Consider the following 23,963-nt stretch of genomic DNA (forward strand, 5'->3'; position numbering starts at 1 on the left):
TCGCGTTGTCATTATCTGCGTGGTACTTGGCACCGCTGCCGCACAAAAGCGGGGAGGTAAAAGCCGAGCAGCCCAGTCCGCGGGGCCCCGCGGCAGGAGCACAACTTGCTCCGCCGCGCTGCCGCAGCCCAGGGGCCGGAGGGGGCTGCCGCCAGCCCCCCCTGCCCCCCCCTGCCCAGCCTTGGCAGCATCACCCTCTCCAGACGGGCTTCCCCTCTCCCCGCGTCTTCCTCCGAGCCGTGGGAGAGAGCGAGGCTGCCTGGTAGGTGGCTGCGGGAGGGACCCACGCGTGTTCCGGGGACGGGGTGCGGGTGGGTGAGGGATTCCCCGAGCGGGACCCACCCCACCCCGGAGGCGGAGAGGGACCCTCTGGGTGAGGCGTGAGACGCCACGGATGCGGTGCGGCAACGACGAGCAAAGTGCGGAAACTCCCCGGGAGAGGAGAGGGACCCCCCCGGGGGCGGTGCGGGATCTCCCGGGGCCACGGAGCAGGATCCCCCCCACCCCGGGGGCGCGGAGGACTTCTAGAAAGCACCGAGAGCAGCCGCCCCGGGGGCGAGCGGGACCCCCGGGTGCGGAGCGGGGACTCCCCGGGACGGAGGGACCAGCGCGGGTCCGTTGCGGCGCCGGGACGGGAGCGGGGCGCCGGGGCGGGGACCGGGGGGTGCCCGGGGCCGGGGTGGGGACTCGCCTGAGCCCGCCCGCCGCCGCCTTCCTTCCCCTCCCACCCTGGGCTGCGCGGGGCGGCCCCGCGGTGGCTCCGCGGCTCCAGGTAGGCAGCGCCGCCCGCCCGCTGCGCACCGCTCCGCGGCCGCGCTCCGGCCCGCGGCGGGGCGGCGGCTTCGCGGCTCTGGGGGGGGGGAGGGCGTGAAGCCCGGCACGGCTCGCCGGAGGTGCGATGGTTGCCGCTTGCGTTTTGCGGAGCAAACAGCCGGGGGAGGAGGAGGAAGGGGGGGATGTAGCCTGGTGCTGGGGGACTTCTTGCTCCGCCGAAGTCTTGCGCTGAACTCTCCGGCTCGGGACTTGCAGCCCCTCGCCGACCCCCCGAAAGGAGGCGACTCGGGGGCGGGGGGATGGGGGTTTGGGGGGGGGGGGGGGGGGGCGGCGGGGACCGCTTTGCCCCCCGCGGGGGACACGAGGCGCTGCCAGGGCTGCCCGCGGTTTTCCTGCAGACTTCTCCGCGGCTGCTTTTTAATGGCTTGTGCCAGAGCGGATCAATAGAGATGTTTCTGAATCCCTTTCGCATTGCAGAGCTCTGCCTTGCCTTTTAAAAACACATTTAGATTTAAAAGTAAACTAGATTCAAGCAGCCGTGAATCACTACAGTAGCCTCTGTGGCTAAAGAAATGTGGGAGAAGTCTCTTCTCTCTGTGTGATTGACTTAAAGCAGACTCACTAAGTTTGGGGATAGTTTACTTGATTTTAGATCCAGGTAGATTTTGATGGAGCTTTATTTTGTTATAAAAAGACTTTTCTTACGTGTTTCTGTAAGGCAGTAAAAATTCTCACTGCTCATTTTCTGGATTTTCTTGCTGGTGAGATAGCCCTTTCTCAATACTATTTTTCTTTTGCCTAATTGAAAGCACAACTGCTGGTTACTCTGGAAGCTGAACTCAGTGTCTGCTGGGGAAGGGAGACCTCAAGATCTGAGTAGTGGCAGGGTATTGATTTCATTAACATAATTTACAGATCTACTAGCAGATCTCTTTTAATACAGTCGCTTTCCCAGAATTAAAGTTCTCCTCAGAGCATCCATCGCTGGTCTAGGCCAATAGATGGCATAAGGTACCCAGGCTAACATCCTAAGAGGACAGTGGAGGCAAGAACACAATTAGTACCTGAGCCAGGATTTTCAGAGGGTATGTGTGAGTCAAATTCTGAGTGTCCACCTTGAGATACCTTGGGAAGGTCTCATTTTCAGAGGCATATCCTGGGCCGCACGTTCTTATTTTCCTCAGTCATAACTGTAGCAGTTTCCAAAATCCTCCTCTGTTCTAAGCAGTTAGGGTTAAATCATCTACAGTTTTAGTAGGATTTGATCAGTGTTGGTATCCTAAGCTTACTAGGAAGCAGAGTTGGCTTTTCAATTTTGTGAGGTGTGTTTAGTATCTACTGCTGGGGGGAAGCTGCCCATTGCAGCAGTGTTGAAACCAGTAATCACTTGTGATGAGAATGGAGGGTTTTTTTATAGAGAACTGTAGCCTCTCCTCATTGCCTCCTACTTTTCTAGATTTCACTGCTCAAAAAGGTAGTACTTGGGGGAGTGGAAGACAATTGGCTAATAAGGAAAAAACTTCTTAATTTCTGTATCTAAACTTCTGCTGAGATAGCACTGTGCGTAGACAAAGATGATTTTATGTTCTGAAATTGTGTAAATGATTTGTTTATGGGTAGGTCTCAAAAGAGCTTTAACTGACAGTAATCACACCTAGTTTTTATATGGTGATTGTAGATTTCAAAATAGTCCTTTTTATAAAGAGGTGCAGTATCATTATTTCAATTTTTTTCAATTGCAGGAATTGAAGAATGGGAAAGGTCCTGAAATACTATTCAAATTTCCTAAGTCACAGTTCTTTACTTGTCTGTTAGACCTTCTTCATACAGGCTGAACAAATGTGTTTAAATTGATTTTTAAAATAAGAAAAAATCTATATGTATTCATAGCAGAGGACATTAAAGCTCTATTTGAAGAGACCTTCTTCCTTGAACACCATATCTAAATGTCAATGTCTTGTTATCAGTCTCAGCACTTGGGCAACCCACAAAAATGGTAGCAGCCCTTCAACTTCCTATTTGTGAGTGTGGGCAAAGAAAATCAATGAAAAGTGTTTTTCAGCTGAACTGATGCAAACTCCAGTGTGATCCCTAGCATTATTCCTGAGACAGGTGAGGTCAGATGTTTTCCTGAGACGTCCTTTGTAGAAGCAAAGAGGTCCTGAAGGAGAAGCATTTCTGTGTTCACCCTCTCTAGGACAGTAGAGAAGAAAAAAACCACCTCAAACCTGAGTAGATGATAAATCAGTGTTAAGCCACCAGTATCACCTTAGATGTGCAATTACAGTGATGGGCAAGGTAAAATCAACTAGTAATACTCAGTGCCAAGACCATGGGCCAGAGTCAACCTCAATGCAAAACTAGGTTCAGCAGTGACTGAACGGAGCTGCAGAGGCACCTTAAACCATTCTAGAGAGTGGAGACAGCTGGGCTTTCCCCGCTCAGAGTTGGTGCATCTGCCAGAGGTGTGCTCTTTGTTCTGGCTGAGCCGCCAGCGAAGCTGGCATCCGGCACATCGCTTGCCTCTGTGCTGGGATCGCTGCCAGAGACCAGGGCCACCGCTCCCGGGGCTGCCTGCTGCTCGCATCCCTTCCCCCTGCCAGCTGAAGAAGCTGAGCCCCACATGCTCTCAGGTAAAATAAGTGCTGGTTAACAAGGAGCGTGTGCGAAAGGCAGATGCTCTGCAGAGTCTGATGTGTGCTAGGGTCAGAGTGAGAAGGAGACTGTATCCTGTTGGGCAGTATCTTTCCTAACAGCCCATGCTTCCTTGGTTACTTGAAAACAGGTTGTGGCTGTGCTTGCTTATTGTTTTTTCTCCTGGAATCTCTCTCTAGCTAAGCTCATTTGTTTGCATCATGCCTCCTGTCTAAAGGCTCTTGATTTAAAGAACTTGTTTACTTGCTGCTGTGGCATGTATATTAAAAAGACCAGCCCAAGGCTAATGACTAGAAACAAGGGTCAAGTCTCTAAACTTGCATCATTCCCTGCCTTGCAAATTTTCAGTTATGGGACTTCTGCCAAGGACACATAATAAAACAGAGCTCATGAATAAATAAAATATATTCCTCTAACCTGTGGATATTTTCTTCCTATCTTCTATTTGCCCCTTCTCTTTGTTCTTATTTCTTGCTCTTTATCCATTTTTGTCTATTCAGCCTCTTTCTGCCTTTTAATTTGTAGGATCATCTTATTTTCTTCCTGTGTTCCCTCTTTACTTACTGAGAGCAGATACCGTACCCCCCTAGCCCTCCCCCCTGCCCTGAAAATCAGTCAGGGTGCTCTCCGATTGCACTCATCTGCTTCTGTGGAGGGGGGCCAAATCCTTAGCTGATAGAAACCATCCTTGACCCATTCCAGTCAATGGTTCTGCATCAGTTAATGTCAGGTGATCATCTGCTCCAAGGTGTAACCCCAGTATCCTTCTCCATTCTTTACCATTTATTCTTTTTTATATCCCATTTCCTGTCCTATTTTATTTTTTTTTCTATATTTTGCTCATGCTTCTTCCCTTTATAGTCTACTTTCCATTTTATTTGAATATGTTCTATTCTGTCTTGTCTTACCATCATTCATAATGTATCTTAAGTCCTAACAGTAGTTTGTTAAAACTGCTGTCATCTGTCATTTGTGGATAACGTGCTCATTTTTTCTTAGAAGGGATTTCTGTATGTGACAGGTGCTTGTAATGATTTTATTTTGTTTTGGTTTTCATTCTACCCCAGAAGAGATGACTTCTAAAACATTTATCTTACTTGGAGATGAAGGTGGTGTTTACCGTATTGGTCCTTAGTTTCTGAGGGAGCTCATTCCACAGTCATGATCTTATTTTCGAGAGAGATTTGTCTTCTGGAAAGATGAGCTTTATCACTTATGTTAGAAGGTCCCATTGTGGTCACTGTTCTTGTTCTGGAGCTTATTTTACTCTGAATTAGGACCATTTGCTGTGTTACAGGTAAAGCCTGAGACCTTGAATGTTGTGCACTATTCATGCAGGTAAGTCTGCAGTGAGCATGATGATCTCTGTGGTTGAAGTGTTTGTAATGTTGATATAAAGGATTGTAGAAGGCTTCACTGATTTTGGCCTCTCTAAATCGTTTCCCTTACTGATATCTGTCTGCTAGGTACTCCTAATATCCTTGGTCTTAGCACGATTTTCCATTCTCCATCCCTTTATCTGCAAGCTCTCCGGCTCATCTTCTCACTCTTCACACCAAAGTGCCTTACCCAGTTTGCCTTGCCATCCCTGGCAGGTGAGTGGGGACTGAGGTGAGAGATCTTGATTTACCAGCTGTCATAGCTGCTGAGGAATTTGCTGGGAGGGGCATGAGAGGAAGCTGTTACGTGTCAGCCCTTTGGACTCCCTTCCGTTCAGAGCAGCCACATGCCCTGGCTGCAGACATCAGCCTGACTTCAGCTGCTCAGTGTCTGTCATCTCTTCCAGGTAGTTTTCTGTCTTAGGTTGAACTTTGTCTGGGGGAGCTGCCTGATTTTGATCCAGCAGAATTGATCCACGTGCAGTGGCAGTCAGGCAGCATCACACCACCCTTACCTCTGCCAGCAGCAGCAAGAAATGCACTTTTCACCTCTTACCCTGCAAGGGGCTGTGCTGGCAAGGTATGGGTGCTCTGGAGGTGTACCTATTCTGCTGGAGCCGTGTCTGCTCTGAACAGGATTGTCTTGGGGTAAAGGCTAATAAATGAACTTTTATTTTTTTCCAATTTTTGGAAGTGCTTTGGTCTTACTAGCCTGCCAGTAAAAATCAACAAAGTCCACATGGACAAAAGGGAGTGTGGCTGGTTTAAGGAGGAGAAGTTCTTTATCATCTGAGACAGAGAGAATTCTGCTTCCCCTATTTTTATTCATCATTTGTACATTTTTGTTCTTTGTTCATCAAATTCTACAAGCAATTTAAATGCCAACTGATATCTTAAAAGCTGGTTAATTCTTTCATGTGTTTAATCATTCTAGACCAGTGTTACTCTAATGACAGGCTCAGGGCTCAGCTTGTCTTTTTTGGTTTTCACTAAAAGCAAAGCAAAGACAGAGACTTTATGGACTTGAAGTAGAACATGTTGACCTGCTATGTGATGTTGAACAGGTCACTTCTCAAGTCTCAGGTTCGGCTTCCAAAGCATGGAGCTCAAGGCTTTTAAGTTAATATAGTGCTGTGAGATTTATGGATAAAAACTGTTTTGTATTAATTAGTCTTGTAAAACTTCATATTAGCAATTTGCTGCTCCATATAGAAGGCATTTCATATTTCTCTGTTTTTTGTTCTTTTTCTCTGAGCATAACAAATTGATTGCTGCTGTTCATGTAACTACAGGCAGGTTACCTGTGGGAGGCAGATAACCAACTCAGGAAAAATCTGTGACAGCTCTGATTTGCATGGAGGAGTTAAGACACAGCCTGGGTAGTTTGATAAAATTTGGAAGCATTTCTGATAGCTCTGCTCCTTGCTTCTCTTCTGCCTCCTCTCCTTGAGCTGATGCTGCTTCCAGCGGTGTTAACTGCTGGGAAGGCTTCAGCTCAGAAACCTTCCTGATACCAGGGGAGAGTATATTGCAGAGGGCAAAGGGATTCTCACTCTTGACTTTAGTGAGAGAAGAATCGACCTTATAATTTTTGAGATGCAATGATAAATCCACGATATTACTTTAGTGTAAAATTATTGTCAATCGGTATGTTTAAAAGGTGGGCAGTGGAGGATTGGATATGTCCCAAAGAAGACTCCTTTTATTGAAGGTTTTATTATATTTTTTAATCTTTTTTTTTTTTTTTTAAATTAAAATTCTACAGTTACCTGAATCATTGTAATTGGTGATTTAACTGGATTATGATTCTGAAGCTGCTTTGTAATTTTATGAACTCTCTTTATTGCCAGTTGAAAAAAGAACAAGTAGAGCCATAGGTTTTGATTTTGAAAATAACTTACTCATTACTTCAGCACAGATTTAGATCAGTCCTCTATGTTTTAGCCCTACCTAGTGACAAGCATTAAACAGTGTTTTCAGCATGACATTTTAGTGGCAGACACCTTGTCCCTGAATAAGCTGCTGAAAAGGATTCTGCCCTGTATGTTGTTCTTAAGCTAAGAAAATCTGTGTGTCTCCCTGTCCAGTGTAATGTTTGCACTGAAGAGGACAGCCTCTATGGATCAATACTGCTCTTTTAATTCACCCATGAAACTGGTAAAAGCTTGAGCTGAACAAGGGGGATAGTATGGGTCCGTGCTGATAGTTTAGCTCAGTGCCGTTAGTCTGGAAACAGTAATGGTGTTTATGGTCTAATTTTTTGTAAGCTGTTCTTTTTGGGGAGTTGTGATTTTGTTTTACTGTTTCCTGTGTGTTAGACCAGGCAGAGAGCAGTTTTTTCCACTTATTTTGATTAATTTGTTAGGGTGACAGAGAAGTACAAAACTAAAGACAAGTTAGCTCTTTGGGTCTTATAGTATATTTGACACTCAGAGGAGAGTTGCTGTGGGAAACACTGAAACCTGTGAATTTTAAAAATGAGAAAAGCTTAACGTGCAAGCACTTGCTGCTAGGCAAAGTGCTTATTTGTGGCTCTCTGGGATGCTCCATCCATTCCCTGGCCATGAATCCAGCCTTTTCTGAGGTCTTCTGTAAGTGCTAGAAGCAGGGGATGTGTTTCAGCCTTCTTCAGTTATCAGTTATCCTTGGAGCGGAGGAAGAGCTCCAGTTCAAGGTAATACTTAAGCACAAGTTTATTCATTAGCTTGTAAGAAGTCCAGAGTGACTTGCAAGAGACTCTGCTTGTGTATATCCACCTCTATCTGAAAACTTTGGACTGAGTCTCAGCTGGCATCTCTGACACCTCCTGGCCCTCGGCCTAAGACTTGGATCTGAGTCAATCAGACATGTTTCTCTTAGTGATAAATCTTACTGATTTCAGCTGGTATCAATGTTTATATATTCAGACACTAAGTCTGAACTTTAAAGATCTTTGGGGCCCCTGGGACTTGTGGGAAACCACTGCACAAATAAAATGAGAGGCAGAAGTAGTAATTTTTCTCTCCAAGGTTTTACTGAGCATATACTGAAGTACTTAATTCAGAGGTAGATCAAAAGAAAGAAATGTAATTTCAGATGTCTTCTTTTTCCTCTTAGTGAGTTGTGGATTAACACTGCTGCTAAGGCCAAGCAGGTTTTTGCTTAAAGTGGCATTTAGTGGTACTTTGCTACAAGCAGCAGCTCATAAAGGGAATCTACCAACTAAAACCAAATATGTATTGCTCTTAAATTAGTTTCTTTCAATGCACTGCATATGCTTAATTAAATCTAATTTTTTATCTGAAGATGTGTGGTCAGATTCTCAGATCTTCTTCTGGACCTGTTGGTATGTACTGCCTCCATATTGTGGTGCCTTCCAAATCCTTGGAGCTCAGTGTGGGAATTTATGAATCTGTCTAGCTGAAGTTTATCCCAGGCAAAAACCTAAGAAATCCCTCATCCTGTTGAAGTCTTCAGCAAAACCTCTGATGATTTTTTAGGTTTACAATTTACCTAGTTATCTGTCCTCATTTTTGTTCTCTGGACATTTGTATGGGTCATCTTAGACATTAGAAAAATATGTTTGTAAAAACAAAGTGGGAGAAGGTCTGTTTCTGGCTTCTGAAATTCCTTCTAATTTGGTTTGTCTTTATATTCTGTTCCAAACTTTCTGTCATTGGAAAGCAATAGTAAAAGTTACACCTGAATAACTTTATAGGGCCTGACATTGGGTTGAGTAAATGGCTATATTGTTATTGGCTATGCTAACACATGTATTAATATGTCCAGAATCCAGCCCATGCACGTAATACCTATAGTACCTTACAAGTTGTGACAATATGCAGTATTATTTTGCAAATGTAAATCCAGGTGTTAGTAGCTACTCAACACTTCCTGAAAAAGCATCGGGTAATAATACCGACAGGCGCTGAGATGAATTGCACTAGTAGGACTAATGCTTATTTGGTGAAAAACTTGTTTACTGGCTGTTCTTTTTTTGTGTACAATGACAATGCCTCAGCTATTTCTATGAATATTCAATTGAACAGTGGTGCTGTGATGCACTTTTATATCTCAGCCTGTAATGTACTAGCTTCACACATTTTCTGGCAAATGTCCTTTCTTGCTGAATGCTTTGTGGGAACAGCCAAGTTGAAGTAAGAGGGGAAAATACCTTACGTTTTTGACGACTAAGACTGATATGCTGACAGGATGCTGTTAAAAGGGATTTCAACATCCTGGAGAAACTCCATTGTGGGCCTGACTGAATGGAAAGCAGCTCTGTGGCAAAGGATATGGGCTTCCTGGTAGGCAACATGTTGGACACGAGTGAGCAGTGTGCCCTCACAATGAAGGCCAGTTGCATCCTGGGCTTTATTAGCAAGGGTATAGCCAGCAAGTCCACAGAATCAGTTATTCTTACCTGCTTGGCACTGTGAAACTGCATCTGAAAGACTGTGTCTACATTTGGGCTCTCCAGCACAGACACTGACACACTGAAGTGAGTCCCACAGAAGGCCATCAAGATGGTTGGGGGTTGGAGCACATAGCATACAAGGAGAGGCTGACAGAATGGGTTTGTTCAATCTAAAGAAGAGAAGGTGCAGGGGAAACTTTACTGTGGTCTACAGTTACCCAATGGGAAACTTTTCTCAGAGATGCACAGCAATGGGATGCAAGCCAGTGAACCCAAGTTGCAACAAAAGACCATCTGATTAGACTTCAGGAAAAATATTTTCACCGTAAGAGGGGTCTAACACTGGCCCAGGTTGGCCAGAGAGATTGGGAAATCCTGGAGATAGATACTCAAAACTCGATTGGCCCTGAACAGCCTGCTCTAACTTGACAAGCTTTGAACATTGTGTTGGACAAGGTGACCTCTAAAGGACCTTGTCAGCATTAATTAGGTTGTGATATTACTTGGAAAGTCAAGAGGAGGGGTGGGACAAAGAGATGTCCAGTATAGGAGTGATGAGCATGTGCCCTGAAATTCGAGTGCTCCAAGAAATTGAGGCTTCTAGAGACCTAAGTATGGGTAAGGCTTACATAGTGGCTCCGAACAGTATGTCCTAGAGCTTGGTCTGCATCTAACATTTCTGTAGCACCATGCTACAGTCTGTCTTCCACTCTGAGATGACACCTGATGGATGCAACTGGCTGGCTTGACCTGTAGCATGCTGGACCAGCTGCTCTCAGTGCTGGCTGGAAGGCTGTCTGCAACTCCTCTTTTGCATCCAGACGTTTCTATGCTCAAGAAAGTCTCTACTGCAGGTATGCTCTTCAGCTGTCTCCACATACCCTTCCTTAGCGTGCGACCTGATGTCATGCATGCCCACACATTGTAAAAGTTACTTGGATGCTTTGAAAGTGATTGTTGGATCAAAGCAGACTGCAGGACTTACATAAGTGAGATCTGGAGCTTTGCTTCAGAGTTGTCTTGGGTCAAGAGAATTTTTTTTTGAACGACACAGACTCCTGTAGTGAAATTAAAATGCTTCAAAGAAGAATGTTTTTACAGTTTTTCAGTTGAAGGTTTCACCCAAAACATCCACAATAACAATTGCTTGTGGTCTTGTTGCCTAAGAGACTCTGCAAGTATCTTGGAGAATTTTACTGTGGTAAAGGAAACCTTTGTTTATCTCTGAGATTAATAGACTTTTTCAAAACATAAAAAAAAATAAATGCCATGTAACTTTAGCTACTCAGACTGCCAAGTAAAATTAGATATATATCAAAGGAAGAGACTGAACTGTTCCATAGAATTTATACATAGCCTGTTTCTGCTGTCCACCCTCAGTGACTCCATCCCATTCCAAATCTACTCTAAGTACATAAATCCATAGGCCTGAACTGCAGCATGGTATGCTTAAGTAGGTGTTAGGAAAATAATTTTGAGTGAACAAGGGCATTCAAACACTGAACTGGATTCCACAACCTGTCTGGCCAGGCTTTATCACGGGAGATTAAATAAACATCTCTCAAAAATTGTTTAGGAATAACTGATCCTGCCTTGAGGTGGGAGAGGAATTGAATTATATTACTCTTAAGGGTCCATTCCCAACCTAATTTCTATAGTTGATTAGCATATTACTAATGTAACCATTTTATTTATAAATAAATTAAAAAAACCAAACCAAAACAAACCAACTGACCAACTGAAAAAAAAAAAACAACAAAGTAACTGAGATACACCCATAAAAATATTGTGGGGAGTGAATTTTTTTAAGCAGCTTATCCCAAAGCCAGGACTTTACAGAATAAAACTGTAATGGATTCAAAAGTTATGGGTAACCAGTTGAATGGTTTATCACTGTGCTAGCTGCAGCTGGATTGCCCTTTTAGCTATTTTGGTCTTGCGGCTAAGTGCTAGTGAAGGTGTGATTGGTAGCACAGGCAGGATTGATTTCACATGTCTCCTAACAGTTTTTCCTGCTATGATGTGTTACAGCATAGTCCTAGGTTTTATGTTCATAGATGTTTCTTCCCAGCATAAGGTGGAAAAACCCTACTTTATGGGGTACATAGATTTGTCACTGTTCAGAACAGCTTTTTCATCCAGTGAAACTGAATGCTGTGATTGGACTTTGTGTCCTTTAGAAATATCTTGATTCTGAAAAAAAAAAAAAAAAAAAAAAAAAAAAAAGGGAAATGTTATGAGCGGGAAGAAGTAATATAGGAGCATAAATGATCAACAGTCCTGCAGCATCAGGAGTCATCTGTGCTAAGAATTGGAGGGCAATTCCTCAGTCTCCAAAGTGAGAAGTAAGAATAGCTAGTTTTCCTTTACAATGAGGAAATCCAGGATGGACTAATGGATGGAAAACTTTGAATATCAGGTCAGTCTTCCTGGCAGTGAGTTAAGTCTTAATCTTAACTCTCTTTTCCCCTTCCAAAAGAGATAAGAATATTCTGAATTTCACCAATCTCTATATTCTTTTCCTTAACATGGAAGAGTTATGGTTCACTGTGGGTATAATTCGCCTCTGTGCAGAGGCTTGTAAGCCATTAACACTCTTCTTGCAAAATCAGAAGAGTCTTAAATGGTTCATGGATCTGTGTACTAAAGAAGAAATATAATGCCTAATTGTTTATCCCTTTATGTGAGGCCTGGAGGTGTTGTGGTGGGATAGATTGTGCAGTTTCTCACCTCTGCCATCATAGCGTCCCAATGCAATCACTGACTCTTGAAACTTCACTACAAATGCAAGAATATTATTTAGGTTTTCTTCTCTAGCTAAATGTGCTTTTCTTAAAAATGAAGAAATATTTGAAGGTGTCATATTTCAGGAAAAATGAGCTTGTGTAGGATCATTAACAGGTCAGTTTGCTGGATAACAGCAGCAGTATGCATGTTAAATACAGGCTGCCTGCCTCGGAGTTCTGTTAGAGATTGCCATTTCTGTTTGTAAGGCTACTCTTATAAATTTTTATATTTTTTTTTTTAATTACCTGCTATGGGGTTAGTCTGTCAGAATGCATTTGGCTGCTGGCTCTGGGCCCAAGTACCTGATCCTGTGTCTCAGGGTACCAGTACCCAGTGTGGTATGTGATAGTTAGTGAGGAGACTGTGATGAGAGTGATGGTTTGAGGGGATGTGGGCTATGCTTGTTTGTGGGCAGCTGATCTGCTGTGTGACCTCAGGCATTCTGCTTTCCCTGTCTGGGTATCTGCATTGTCTTATTTGCGTAGGTAATTAACCTTTCAAAGCTAAACTACCTCTACAAGTGAAACAGTGTTTCACTAAGGACCTCCTTAGATTCTAGACTAATCAATGATGAAAGGACAATGCAGAATTATTTTTAAGAAACATGCTGATGTATCTTTATTCCACATCTTGTTTGCATATATGGAAAAGTATCTAATGCTGGGACCATGTATCAGATATTTTTGAACGCTAGTGGTACTATGAAATTACCACAATAGATATACCAATAGGTTTTTATGTTCATCATGCTTATTGGAGAAGTACTTGAATGGAAACAACAGAGGACTCAGCGGAAAATGAGGTACAGAATATTAATTTGAGGATGGAATATATCGAAATTGCTCTTATTGCAGATATCCTTTGACCTACAAGTTACAATGTTCAGTTCAAACAGTACTTCTTGTTTTGAAATTGTGCCCTTGGTGGGTGTCATTAAGATGACCTGTCAAACAAGATTATTGGCAAAAAATTAACCTGGAGAGTGACAATTTCTTTTACCATCAAACCACAGCAATGCTGACCTGGTCATAATAATGCCTTTGGGATCTTCTTAAATATTTCTGTGAACTTCAGCAATTGGAACAATATAGCTCAAGGTAATGGTTAATGTGGAAACCAACAGGTGTCATAACTGCAGCATTATAACTATGTTTAACTGGTGGGGATTTATGGGTAGGTTTTCAAGCAAACAGATTTTAATCTATCATTTCCACTTAGTTAAGGTCGATAATGATCTTTTAATTCATATGAATGGAATATAAATTGCAGAGCCTTTGGGAATGTCGAAAGGTGCAAGTCTTGTTAACTGTCATAATGTCTGTTATCTCCCAGAGCTTTTGCTTTTTGAGTTAGAGAGAGGATACCTTTTTCTTTATTTTTTTTTTCTTTTAATTGTTTTACAAAATGACAGTCTGATAACTGGGTGGTATTAGATATCTCGCCCTGCTGTTTACGTACATGAGAAAGAAATTCAGATCACAGACTGCATTCCCAAAGAAGCTTCTGTCATGTTGATGCTACAGGGAGTTTTCCCTTGCTCCTTTCTCATACCTACCCTTTGGCATATGTTCTGTCCTTGCCATCATCATCGTAGTGAAAATCAGCAGAATTTCACTTTGGGAGGATTCGTTTTACCTGGTAGTAGCCACATGCAAGTCAGACACCTTATGACACTAGTCACATAGGCTGCTTACCTAGTCAATACAGAGATGGACTCCACCTGAAAATATGTGCCTAATCTAAGTGGTATGAACCATGGGCTGAAGGTGCTCATTCTTCTACTCTTGCTTGTGTTCTTTAACTCTGAGTTATAATCGCTCAATTTCTTCCTTATGCAGTCTTGAAGACTATTTTTCCACAGGTACAGATATTTAAATAATTTTACATTTTACATTTTATTGTCAGCAGTGCTCATAGCAGCTACTGCTGCTTCCAAATGATGATAATTTATTTCTGATCTCCATTTTATTGCAAAGATGCATGAACATTTGGCGCAAGTTCAGTTTCTAAAGCAGTCTGGTGACATCAGTAGAATTCTACCAGAGGTGAACTTAGACAAGTAGGCTCACGTGAAAGTAACATCAGAACAAAATTTGGCCCTGGATATTTCAAATCAAACTTTATTTACCTAAGGTCTTCTGGGATGTTGTAATTAATCCATTTTAAGAAAATTGTAGTTGCATAATTCTATTATTTTCATGGCAACTTAATGCAATATTCTGGATGAAGGGTGTCACTGCCAATGGAATATAAAAAATAATTATAACTGAGCAAATAATTTAGCTGATGAATTTATCCTCTTTGCCTCACAGAATGTCCATAACCACAGAAGAGTTTCTTCAGATGGTCTCGTTATTTGTGCTAGATGACTTTTTTAAGTTAACCTCTACCTCTACAGACTGTTTGCAGATGATTTTACAGTTAACTGTGTCAAATATTACAAAGGAGAGTTGATGGTTACAGCTTATGTCCCAAAGAAAGAGGCTGTGACAAGTAATATTGCCTTACATTTTTTCAGGCTTAATTATGTGTACTAAAGCAGTTATTACTACACAGCTGATAGACAATAGCTTAAGTCATACTAGCTGGATTTCAGTCCAAATTCTTAATTGTGATTGATCAAGTAAATTATACATGCGTTTAGATGTTTTACTATGCTCAGTGAGTCAGAAAGCATAGACAGTACTTTTAGGTGGTGTATTAGACAAGTATTTGCCTTATGATGTGTGGCCATATTCAAACACTTAAAAAATCAGTGAAAATGTTGATCTTGAGCTGAAATTTGTTAGGTTCATATCCTCAGCTTTTTAAAAGTACTTAGGTGTCTAAAGCTGCACGTGTGTAGCTAGGATGATTTGTAGAAGCTCTTAACTGTTAGGAAATTAGCAGTAGTTACAGCCCAGGTGGTTGTCTGCATCATTAGGAGGCAAAATCTGGTGCCTGGAGATGGTTGGGTGCCCAGATAAGACTCTTTAGAGTGAGCTTGCTCAAAACTCAGTTTTCTGATGTGGGAACCCTAAAATGGAAACCTACCAAGAGCATGAGATTCTTTGGGAGGAAGTGTGCTTGAGCTCTGTAAACAGTTTGTAGAGTTATAGAGATTTGTGTGCCCTTTCAAGTTTGCATCAGTATTGTATCCCTCTTGACTTCAGTGTGAGCAGGACTAGGCCATTTTTATCTACATTATTTCAATTTAGAGGAAACGATCCTGAAATGTGAACTTTCTTAGTCTTGAATGGTTTATGAAGTGCTCCTGTGTGAGGAGATGAGGCTATAGACAACATAGTCATTAAGCAAACTGGTAGAAAATCTATAGGGATGTGCTGTCTTTGAATGTTTTAAGTAGCAAAATACAACATAGTCTATCTAACTGTAAATCAGTTCAACTTCCTTTCCATTACGCATGTATAATCACAGATTAATGCTAACAAAAGCTGAAATTGTCCCAATTTGGAATTACCAGTAGCTGATGTACTACCGTGCTCAAATGTGCAACATGTCAAAAAAGATGTATTGAACCTTGTGATATAGGACCTCACAGAATACGAGGACTTTGTGTAGAGAATATGTGAATGTTAACTGAGAAAGAGAAACTTTGCTGACAAATAAATTTGTGTTATAGGATCCACATTGCTGCTAAAAATCTTTTAGGGGTTAGTTCCACGAGGTTGGAAACAACTGCACTTTGCAGTATGTTATACATCTGTAGCATAGCTCTCTCAGAAGGACTATATATACAAACTCTGTCTCTGTGGATCTCCTTTTGTGAGCTTTAGGGATTTCACAGCATGCAAAAGCCCAGAAATTTGCAATCTCCCTTCCAAGCCAGACAATGGGCCTGTGGCCTCACCAACAATGTATGACTGCAGAAACACTGGCTAGAGCCCATCTCCAAATTGGATTGGGAAGAGTTGGATCCTCTTGTTTTGATTTTTATTCTAATGTTTGTATCCTTTTCACACAGCTTTCCTTATGACTGGCTTTTATTTAGCCCTCAAGCTCAACATTTGGAACTTCTATTTGCTGGGTTTTTTCATCATCTCAGAAAATAATGTTGACTCTTCCAGTAAGCATCTTTCTTTTGTGTTTTGTTTCATTTTCTATTCTATATGAGTTCTTACCCAGTAGCTCATTGAAACAACTGAAGCAATTAAAGCAACCAAGTAACTAACATCTGGTATGTGTTTGCTTACTCTCTTATACTGTCTCCAGGGGAAGAAGTGTGTGCTTTGGAATGGTTAGCAGTTTATTATGTTATATATGAATACTTGTTGTTTACAGAAGATCAAAGAGGCTAATGTTGCACTTTAAGTTGAGAGCTGCAAGTTTGTGGTAGCTCAATGTTCTTAGGATATTCATGACACAGGCTTTGTCACTCCAGGAAAACATCGTTTCCAGCTGAGCACAGTTTTACCCTTGAGTAAAAAAGTTGGTTGAGTGAGTAAAGGGTTCCCTTGAGTAGAGAGCATGTTGTGCTAAGACAGAAGTTGCCATCTGTGGTCTTTGCCCTGTGGCTGGAGTCCCTTGTTTAAATGCCACAAACTGTTCTGGTGTTGCCTGGCACAACAATGTCCTGGTCCACGGCTCAGGGACCAAGGTCAACCAAGACATTCTTCAGATCATGAAGCTCCTTTTGGCATAGTTGTCATGAAACTTTCCTGTGCATTCTTGTCTTAATCTAAAAATCACTTAATAGTAGTATTATATTAGGTTCCAGACCTTGGCCTTCCTAGAGCAAGATCCATTTTCTTTCTGTATCTTGCACAAATTATGACTACAGTGCCCTCAAAACAAAGCAGTAAATTGTTGCTCACTGAATTTATTATGTAGAGGAATTACATGGAGGCACCATTATGAATATCATCTGCATAATCAATATGGTTTTATATTGCTGTCTCAACAGGAAGTCAGAGTCTAGTGTACTAAGGATTTGCTGAGCACTAAGTTCTTGCTTTAGTTTTCTCTGAGTAAAACTTGTTTTGTTTTTGTTATGGTCAGAAGTGCCCCCAGATAATCTGAGATCTTAGCTGTTTTTTATAGTACTAGTTTACATTGCCAGTGCCATCATCTTAATGAATTGCTGAAAGAGAAGTAGAGATTTTACTCACTGAAATTAATCAAGTAGAGTCTTTTTGGTTTTGAACATACTTTGATGTCTAGTCACCCCAGTCCGTCAGATTTTTTTTTTTTTTTTTTTAATTTACAGTGTTGTAAAATACAGCTTGACTGTAGATCGTGAGTGAAGTGTGGTACAATTTATCAGCTGAGTCCTGCTGCCCTTCATCTGTTAGTAGAGATCAGTGCTTTTATGTATTAATCATTGCTAAAAGGTGAGCCTTGGGAAATGCTTGGAGCAAGTGTGTCTTACAGTTATTTTGTTAGCTAGTAAATACCTGTCTTCAAACTATGTCTTAAGGTGTAAAATCACTTCTATGTACACAGTTTATCATGACATAGAAACTGGCTATTCTCTGGCTTGCTTGGTTAGAAAACAGTGTCTCATGTAGTGCTTTCCCCATGCCCCTGTGTCTTAGCAGAACAAGAACTTTATCTTGATTGTATGGTAGGCTATGCACACAGTAAAATTAATGTTTCAAACTAATTTGGATTTAAGATAAGTTGTTTAAAGGGAGTTGTAGTGTGTCTAGAAAAATAAATGCTTTCTTCTCATTTTTTCAAAATAATATTATTGTTTCACTATAAATAAAGCTCTCTCTGGATAGAGAATTGTTTTTGCAGAATTAATTACCAGAGCAAATATGTAGTTTCAGCATCTTCTGGGCCTAGTTGTTCATGTGTTATACATGCCAGTAGTTGTTAGGGAGATTACTATGAGATTTTCAGTAGCTTTGGTTAGAATGAGTCCTATGAAGAATAAGTAGTAGAATACGTGAGGTTTATAGCATCAGACCCTGTATTCCTACTTGTCTACCAAAAATCAATACTAGGAAAATAGTAAGAGAGAACAGCACTGAGTATATCTGTAGTGATATTTGTGACATACCTAAAGAAACCCTTGCATGTGAGGAAGTTAAAGATGAGGTAAGAAGATCATGGCAGAGAAAGTCCTTTGAAACCTCCCCCTAAACAGATAAATGGATCTGTATTAAAAAACTCTGGAGTGTACCTTAACTCGTGCCCTGAAACCCTGCCACCATGAGCTCTCACTAATCTATTTCTCTGTTCTCACTCCCATCCTGAAGGCACTAGAGAGGCAAGAAGGCAACAGAAGTCCCTTCCTTCATGGCAATTGCAGGGAGTTGCTGCTCCTCTAAGCAGTAGGTGTTCTTCATCACAGAGAAAACAAATCATTGCATTTTACAGATACTTATGAAAGAGTCTCAGCTGGAGGGATTCAAACTCTGGCTGGTAAGCTCTTCAGCTCCCTGGACAGTTTGGTGCTTTCTCTCTCAGCATGGATCTGTATCTCCATTTCCTTCTCTCCTTGGCATTTAATCAGAAGTTTGAATCCAGTTTTCAAGGCTTTTCCCATTTCCATCTTTTGCTATAATCAACAAGTGACAAGGATAACATTGAGCATGAGGGCTGACCCTACTGTGAAGCAGGATGGGGTTGTCTCCATTTAGGTCTTGCTGCAGTAAAAGGAGATTGGGAGCTCTTCAGCAGAGTGGGTCCATCCAAGGCAAGCAGCCTAGCTGGATCCTCCCGTTTAGGACGATAGACTTGGGATTGGTAGCTGGAAAGTTGTTCTACCTCCGTGATGCAACCACTTCAGTCAGTTTGTTTTAAAAATGATGAGGAAGTCAGTTCTGGATTAAATAGAGTTGCCTAAGAAGTTTCATGGTCAGTTTCTTTTGGTGACCGATGGAGCTGCAGCAGTGGTGGAGGTGCAGACTTATCTCTGTTCAGGGTACTCACAGGTGATTCATATCAAGAGGTCAGTTCAGCTCAGTTGAGGCTTCCTTTCTCCACAAGACTCCATGGCTCTAGTCTAGTATTTGAAGCTACAGAAAGAAAGCACTTGCTATCTTTACAAATTCAGGGCATGGGGCTATATGGCTCAAAAAACCTAGTCCAATAATACATGTACCTGAGGCTGAATGAAAGCTGAATTGTTCTAGCTGACAGTGAATAAAGACTGTGGGGTGGGGTTATTTTTTTTCTTTTGCATCCTACTTGTTCTGTCAGTGTAAAATGGGGCTCACCCTTGAGGCCCAGTATCCCAGCCATCCACTCTGGCACTTTAATTAAAGTTTACAGTGATTCCTGTTTGTGTAAAATGTCCAAAATGTTTCTTTTATGTAAAGCAGTGATAGTGCTCCTCTCTCATGTTGATATACAGCAGGGACGCAACCATGGTGCACACACTATGAACAGGGTAATAGATATAACCTTGATCACATTCATTAACTGAGTCAGGCGACCTTGAGGAGCAGCAAAAAAATATTAAAACTCTAACATGTACCAACTTTGAATTATAAATGGTGCTATTGCAGGAGGCACTGAAGATGGACAGGTGTAGAAATTACTGTCTGTTCCTTGAGTAGCTTCCCCAAGCCCTTAAAGAGCACCAGAACAATTTCTTTGCATGATATGGGTCTATCTGTTAGGACTGGAGAATTATGATGCTCTCGTCACATTTAAAATACGTCGACTTTCATATTAAATTGAAATAAATTAACTTAGTATACATCAATTAATGGTTAAGCATCAGAGATCAAAAAAATTTGCTCTTCTCATGATCAGTAGTTATATGTAATCTCATAACAAGTGTAAGAATGGCCAATTTTGGCTCGAGACAAGTGCTCCTTAGAAGGAAAACAAGAGTTAAATTCTCCTGAAAAAAATAACTTATTTGCTAGTAACTATATCTGCCCTTTTGAATTCAGTTTCAGCTGAATGATGTAACATACAGTAAAATAATGGAAATATTTAAATGTCCATATGTCTATCTGCATCTATCCACAGTTTCTTGCTGAGGCAAAATTTCTGTGGAAGTTCCATCTCTGGAAGCTCCTGTTTCCAGAAATGGCATTTCAACACCAACTTCTTAGCATTATTGTAGTTGTTGTGGCTATGCTGTGACAGAATAGGAATTGCTTCTGGAACTGACCAAGGCCGTAAAAGGGTTGTGACACTCCAGGTGAGTAGGAAGGCAGGTAGAAAAATACATTGAGGGAGTGCAGATACCCAAATATGTACTAGACAAAACTCTGAAGTCAGGAGTTGGAAAGCTTCAAATGCACATTTGATATGTTTTCAAGAGTACAGAATGGTCTTCTGTGGATGACTCTAGAAAGAAATTAATTGATATGACAACAGAGGTAATTGAAGTCCACATTCAAGCAGATAACATTGAAAGTAGTGGATTATAAATTGCAACATCATATAAATCAATACAACTCTACTGAAACCATAATTGAAAGACACCTACTCTTAAGTGTTGTCCTAAATGTTTTGATGCATTGACAAGTTTACTGTCTTTAAACTAAAGATTTTTTTACGTCATTGGAGTAAAATTATTTTGTGACAATTAATTTCAATGTGATAGTAGAACTCAGACTGATTTACTGATGAATTTGATGAATTATTTACTGATGAATTAGGTGTTCTTATTCATCATTTAGTTTCTTTTATTTTTTTTTCCCCTCTTTTTTTGCTTATAGCTTTTCACAGTAACTGGAGATGGAAAAAAGAACGGAAAAGAGCAAAACTGAATTAAAAGCTCTAATGATATCTTATGTTCTTTTCAGGTTCAATGTAATCTTATTGGGCACCAGCAGTGGAACTCGTCTGTTCAAAATGGTTTATGGTGAATTTTTCCGCAGACCTGGCAAAGATGCAGAACTTATCAATTTGAATGTAGGTGGCTTTAAGCAATCAGTGGATCAAAGCACCTTGCTCCGATTCCCCCATACCAGACTTGGGAAACTTCTCAAATGCCATTCAGAAGAGGCTATTCTAGAACTGTGTGATGATTATAGTGTTGCAGACAAGGAATATTACTTTGACAGGAATCCTTCCTTGTTCCGATATGTTCTGAATTTTTACTATACGGGCAAACTTCATGTCATGGAAGAACTTTGTGTCTTTTCCTTCTGCCAGGAAATAGAGTACTGGGGGATAAATGAGCTGTTTATTGATTCCTGCTGTAGCAATCGGTACCAAGAAAGGAAAGAAGAAGGTCCTGAGAAAGACTGGGATCAGAAGAGCAATGACAGAAGTATAGACTCCTCTAACGAAGAGTCATCCATATTTGATAAAGAGCTGGAAAAGTTTGACAATCTGTGTTTTGGTGAAATAAGAAAGAAGATCTGGATCAGAATGGAAAATCCTGCGTACTGCTTGTCTGCCAAGTTAATTGCTGTGTCGTCCCTGAGTGTTGTCCTGGCATCAATTGTGGCCATGTGCATTCACAGCATGCCAGAGTTTCAAAGGCTGGATGCCAATGACAGGGAGATTGAAGACCCTGTGCTAGAAGCTGTGGAGATTACGTGCATCATCTGGTTCACTGCTGAGCTAGTGATCAGGCTCATCACTGCTCCAAGTCAAAAGAAGTTCTGGAAGAAACCACTGAATATAATTGATTTTGTCTCTATTATCCCATTTTATGCCACGTTGGCCGTGGACACGAAGGAAGAAGAAAGTGAAGATATTGAAAACATGGGGAAAGTGGTTCAGATCCTGCGGTTAATGAGGATATTTCGCATCCTGAAACTGGCCAGGCACTCTGTAGGACTGCGGTCTTTAGGCGCCACTTTGAGACATAGCTATCAGGAAGTTGGACTTCTGCTTTTGTTTTTGTCTGTTGGGATTTCTATTTTTTCAGTGCTTGTCTACTCAGTAGAGAAAGATGATGACTCATCAGAATTGCACAGCATCCCTGTTTGCTGGTGGTGGGCAACCATCAGCATGACCACTGTTGGTTATGGGGACACTTACCCGGTCACGCTTGCTGGAAAGCTGCTTGGCACCCTATGCATTATCTGTGGGATACTAGTGGTAGCACTTCCAATCACCATTATTTTCAATAAGTTTTCTAAGTACTATCAAAAACAAAAAGATATTGATCCAGACCAATGCAACAATGATCACAAAGAGAAATGTAATGACCTACCTTATTTTAACATTAGGGATATTTATGCAAAAAAGATGCACTCCTTCATTTCTAGCCTTTCTTCAGTAGGAATTGTAGTCAGTGACCAAGATTCAACAGACGCCTCCAGTATCCAAGATATGGAGGATGTTTATAACACAACATCTTTAGAGAATGATACAGGAAAATGAGTTGAATCACATTCTCTTCCCTTTATTTCTCTTCTGATGCTTGGTAAATGTGGACTTACAAACTTCAGTGAATTTATTAAGAGCAGTTAATTCTCAGGGTACTTAACTCTCAGCCATATTTGGACATTCTTTGCTCTGAGGATGCCATAAAAGCTTCATTGTTTATATGAGGCTTTAAAATATGCCTCATATGGCAGTTTAGTTTTTACACAACTAATGTTATGCATTTTTTGGGAGAAAAAGTCAGGAAAATAGTTTTAAAGTAAGATCAGTGTCTGTTTGGTTTTATTTTTTTTTTTTAATTGGTTGTTTTTTTCTCCTGCAACAATCTCATAGCTTATACAAAATCTGCTTTTATAATTTGCTGCTTTTCAGGTAGAGATATATTACAAACATATAAAAACCATCACACAGGTCAGTGAAGTTTTTACCTGCAAATACTTCAGGAAAAAAAAGTAATTACGTACATGTAAAACTGTGCTTACTGGCACGTTTATGTAATCTTGGAGTTGGGAACCTGTTTTCTAAGTTGAGGCAGGAAATATATTGGTACATATTGTTTTTACTCCACGGAAGCATAATATTTATGAATTTCTTTCCAAAAGCACAATACATTTTTAGTTTGTTAAAATAAATTAATCCCATTGTGCCTATATTTTTCCCAGTGGCCAGCATGGTCAAGTTCTATCAGGTCCTGAAGGATCTAAATCACAAGTCCCTGGATGAAGTGTCCAGTATAGGCAGGACAGGAGCATATTGTACCATTTAGCCACCTCTTCTTCCATTGCAAACCTGAGCAATTCTGGTGTCTGGAGAGGATCCTGCTGTGTTTAAGACCACAGTGGTGGCTCCCCCAGAGGCTTTGTTTTGTGGGCAATGAAGCAGACGTCTGTGTTGGTCAAGTCATTGCTCCCTGCTGTCAGCACTGCTCCTTTGCTGGAGGTTACTGCCTCAGTAGTAGGAGCAAATGTGAGTGGCATCTCGGCTGCACTGGTTCTCAGTCCAGGGCTGTAATGCCAAGCAATGGAGATATGTGGACATACTCTCCTCTACCATATAGCCCCCCTCAGAGATGTAGGGTGGGCACTGCGTGTGGGCATCTGTATATGAAACTGTCTGAGCTCCTTTTTCTAGAGCTCATCTGTGGGTGATGGCAGCTTTCCTGGTTTGTGCTATGGGCTGGAGCAGTGCTCATTGCCCAGCACAGTGCTGCAGCTCTATGCATTCCTCTCCTCTCCAGGGATTTCATATGCAGCCAGCTAATCCTGCTCTGGTTCCAACTGGATCTTCTAGGCCTATTTAAAAGGAAAGCCAACCCTTGAGCCTAGCATAAAGGAGTGCTGGAGAAACTCAAGGATCTTATAGAAGTCTATGGTGTTTCTGAACACTCATTTTCTTTCATTTGTCTAGTGACTAAACTAGATACAGGGCAATGGAGAATTGAAGATAGTGTGATGTTGATATTTTCCTTAAAGAGACTTCACTTTTAATTTTTTTTTTTTTTTTATTATTGGGTCAAATAATGAAGCCCTTACTGAGTTTCTTCTCAGGCAGATCAAACTCCGTAGGAGTTGACTTTAAGACTGAGTAAAACCAGAAGACAGTAGTTGATTTTAGGCTCTGCAGAGGGTTGAATTCTGAGGTGTCTGACAGGTTTTATGTTACAAAATACATAAGCAAATAGCTGAGGTGCACTTATATTTACTGAGGCACAGACCTCTAAC

General features: G+C 41.3%; 1 protein-coding gene across 2 annotated transcripts; it reads left to right on the forward strand.

Moving 5' to 3' along the window:
* Positions 1 to 219: 219 nt before the first annotated feature.
* On the forward strand, positions 220 to 22,480 carry KCNS3 (potassium voltage-gated channel modifier subfamily S member 3). Of its 2 annotated transcripts, XM_033004544.2 has the most exons (3): positions 749 to 772; positions 4,727 to 4,767; positions 20,706 to 22,480. In XM_033004544.2, the coding sequence occupies exon 3, from the start codon at positions 20,755 to 20,757 to the stop codon at positions 22,237 to 22,239; it is 1,485 nt and encodes a 494-aa protein (XP_032860435.1). In that variant the 5' UTR covers positions 749 to 772; positions 4,727 to 4,767; positions 20,706 to 20,754; the 3' UTR covers positions 22,240 to 22,480. The 2 variants fall into 2 exon arrangements, with proteins under 2 accessions (XP_032860436.1, XP_032860435.1); XM_033004545.2 differs by lacking the exons at positions 749 to 772; positions 4,727 to 4,767 and adding an exon at positions 220 to 262.
* Positions 22,481 to 23,963: the final 1,483 nt, after the last annotated feature.

Source organism: Tyto alba, unplaced genomic scaffold, assembly GCF_018691265.1.
Source record: "Tyto alba isolate M040663 unplaced genomic scaffold, T.alba_DEE_v4.0 Super-Scaffold_40, whole genome shotgun sequence".
Taxonomy (NCBI): Eukaryota; Metazoa; Chordata; class Aves; order Strigiformes; family Tytonidae; genus Tyto; species Tyto alba.

Excerpts from the sequence above, each read along its gene's own strand:
- KCNS3 (XM_033004545.2), top strand. The coding sequence starts at position 20,755 with ATGGTTTATGGTGAATTTTTCCGCAGACCTGGCAAAGATGCAGAACTT.